This window comes from Colobus angolensis, unplaced genomic scaffold, assembly GCF_000951035.1.
Source record: "Colobus angolensis palliatus isolate OR3802 unplaced genomic scaffold, Cang.pa_1.0 Scaffold64, whole genome shotgun sequence".
Taxonomy (NCBI): Eukaryota; Metazoa; Chordata; class Mammalia; order Primates; family Cercopithecidae; genus Colobus; species Colobus angolensis.
In genome coordinates, this window is record NW_012120043.1 from 3011949 (window position 1) to 3015018 (window position 3070).

The 3070-nt window shown below is 58.4% G+C and overlaps 1 protein-coding gene across 2 annotated transcripts in view; it reads left to right on the top strand.

Moving 5' to 3' along the window:
* THOP1 (thimet oligopeptidase 1) overlaps positions 1 to 3070 on the top strand; it is a 20286-nt gene that overhangs the window by 6133 nt on the left and 11083 nt on the right. Inside the window, exons 3-4 of one of the 2 annotated variants that reach the window (XM_011964070.1) lie at positions 97 to 204; positions 770 to 872. In XM_011964070.1, the coding sequence (XP_011819460.1) occupies positions 97 to 204; positions 770 to 872 (211 nt within the window). Of the gene's footprint in view, positions 1 to 28; positions 205 to 769; positions 873 to 3070 lie in introns of those variants that run through there. The other variant, XM_011964071.1, reaches the window with a different exon arrangement.

Sequence of the window (3070 nt, forward strand, 5' to 3'; positions counted from 1 at the left end):
CCCGGCCGATGATCAGATTTTTAAGGAACTGCCAAACTGTTCTTTGGAGCAGCTGCACTGGCCCACGTCCTACATGCTTTGATGTTTTTATTCCAGGAGAAAGTTCAGAAGGACTCACTGAGGCCCGAGGCTGCACGGTACCTGGAGCGGCTAATCAAGCTGGGCCGGAGAAATGGGCTTCACCTCCCCAGAGAAACTCAGGAAGTGAGTGCTGGGTGTAGGGAGTGCTGGGTGTGGGCAATGTTCAATCCCGGGGAGTGCTGGGCACAGGGAGTACTCAGTCCCAGGGAGTGCTGGGTGCAGGAAGTACATGGCAGGGGGAGTGCTGGGTTCAGGGAGTGCTGGGTCCCAGGGCATGCTGGGTCCTGGGGAGTGCTAGGTTCAGGGAGTGCTTGGTCACAGGGAGTGCTGGTTGCTGAGAGTGCTGGGTGTGAGGAGTGCTCGGTCCTGGGGAGTACTGGGCATGGGGAGTACTGAGCTCAGGGAGTGCTCAGGCAGGGGGAGTGCAGGGTCCTGGGGAGTACTGGGTGTGGGGAGTGCTGGGTGTGGGGAGTACTCCATCCTGGGGAGTACTGGGCATGGGGAGTGCTCCGTCCCAGGGATTGCTGGGTGTGGGGAGTGCTCCGTCCCAGGGAGTACTGGGTGTGGGGAGTGCTGGGTGTGGGGAGTGCTCCCTCAGCCCTTGGTGGGAGTGCTCCCAGGACCTTGTGTCTTCCTGCGGTGCCCACCCCGGTCTCTCCTTCCTCTCACGTCTTGTCTTTGTCTCCAGAAAATCAAAAGCATCAAGAAGAAACTGAGCCTCCTGTGCATCGACTTCAACAAGAACCTGAACGAGGACACGACCTTCCTGCCCTTCACGCTCGAGGAGCTAGGTAGGGGCTGGGCAGTGGGGAATGGGTTGCCATCGGTCCTGGGACTCACTGCAGGCCTGCCAGGCCCTCAGGGGTCGCCGCTTCCTCCTGTGGGCTTCTGTGCTGAAGGGTGGCGAGAGGCCGAGGTACATGGACCTGACCGCCTGGGCTGAGGGCTTTCCTCACTGGGAGCACTCCAGGGCCGTTTACAGCCAAAAGCTCTGACCCCTCCTTGGGGAGGGCCATGGTCCGTCCCACCAAGATGCCACCCTGATAGAAAATGTCCCTGGCAGTGGCGGGAGCCCAGGCCAGACTGGGCGGCCAAGGGTGCCAGTCTCAGCCATGGCCCTGAGGTAACCACAATTTTCCCTTGAGACCCCACTTCCTGCCTGCCTTTATTTTAATTTTATTTAATTAATTTATTTATTGATTTATTTTGAGATGGAGTCTTGCTCTGCTGTCCAGGCTGGAGTGCAGTGGTGCAATCTCCACTCACTGCAACCTCCGCCCCCTGGGTTCAAGTGAGTCTCCTGTTTCAGCCTCCTGAGTAGCTGGGACTACAGACGTATGCCATCACACCTGGCCAATTTTTTTATTTTTAGTAGACATGGTTTCGCTGTGTTGGTCAGGCTGGTCTCAAACTCCTGGGCTCAGGCTATCTGCCCGCCTCAGCCTCCCAAAGTTTTGGGATTACAAGCATGAGCCATCGCACCTAGCTGGGCCGGAATATTCTGATGGGTGCTACAGAATATAACCTCCACTTCTAGACTCTGAATGTGGTTGCCACTGAGGTGACAGGTGGGGACAAGGCCCTCATGGCCCAAGGCCTCCACGGGTGGCTTGATGTGCGGTCAGCTGGGCGCATGTTCCCTGAGGGAGCACTCGCACGTCAGGCATCGCCAAGCTTGGCTGCCAGCCCCTCGCTTGGCCCTTCTGTGTCTTGGGCAGCCCATCCTACCCCTCAGCTCCTGGCACTCAGGAGAGACAACGGGCTACGATCTGCCATAAAGCACGTTTCCCAGCCCCGGGAACCCAGCCTGCCACTCCGTGGGCGCACTGATGACCCACATCATTCCCGTGGCCACGTACACCGTCCCTGCAGCCACCCGCGCCATCCCCGCGGCCACCCACACTGTCCCTGCCACCCGCGCTGTCCCCGTGGGGCTGCCCCCCCACCTGCCCGTGTTAGCAAGCAGAAGGGCTCCGTGCCCGATGCGCTGGAGGCCAGTGCCATGGCACCAAGGTTTTGAGGAAACAAGCTTTTCAGTTGCAAGTGACTCCCAAGGAGACCGGGCGTCCAGCTCAAATCTGCCTCCTGTGCCGGCTTTCAGGCAGTACTTTCATTCGAGAAGGTATAGAGGTGGGTTCTGGGATTAGCAGGTGATTGGTGGAAGGAACAGGGAAGGTCGGGAAGGTCCTCGGGCATGCACAGTTACCTGTCCATGCCAGCGCACGGGTCCTGGTGCGAATCCTGGGGACGTCGGTGTGAAGCGCGGTGGAAGTTCGCTTGGCGTCCGCGAGCTGGTTCCACACAGACTCTGCTGGCTCATGGGGGTTCCAGCCGGTTTCAGCCAGTTTTGTTCTTGTCAGTGTTTTCTCTGCCTGTTTGTTTTCATGTTTGCCATCCTGCAAACTCAAGAGTGTTTGTCGATTTTGGTGTCTAGCTCTTGGGAGCGCTGTTTCATTTGTCTGGCCTGCAGGGCCTGCCATGCAGGTGGCTTGAGTCCCATGTGGCCGGGTGACACCGTCATGCGGGTGGCTAGCACGTTGGGTGACAGTTCTCCAGGGCTCTCCGCTGCCCCGGTACCTGTTTCCCAGGGTGTTGTGGTCCGTCATTTGTCAGGAGACACTCTGCCTTAGTCCCTTTTCTTCTGCTTACAACAGAAGACCTAAAGCCATGTAGTTTATAAGAAAAGAAATTAACTTGTCACGGCTATGGAGACTGAGAACTCCCAGGTCCAGGGGCTGTATCTGACGAGGGCCTTCTTCCGGGTAGGGACTCTGGAGCCCTGAGGCGGCCAGGGTGTCACCTGGCAAGGGGAGGGGGCTGAGCGAACTGGCTCCACCCAGGTCCCTCCTCCTCACAAAGCCCCAGTCCCACTGCCACATTAACCCGTCAATACCTTCATTCCTGACGGTGGAGCCCACATGACCTGGCTGCCTGTTGAAGGCCCCAGTACCCAATCCTGCCATCTCCCAACACCACCATCTCCAACACC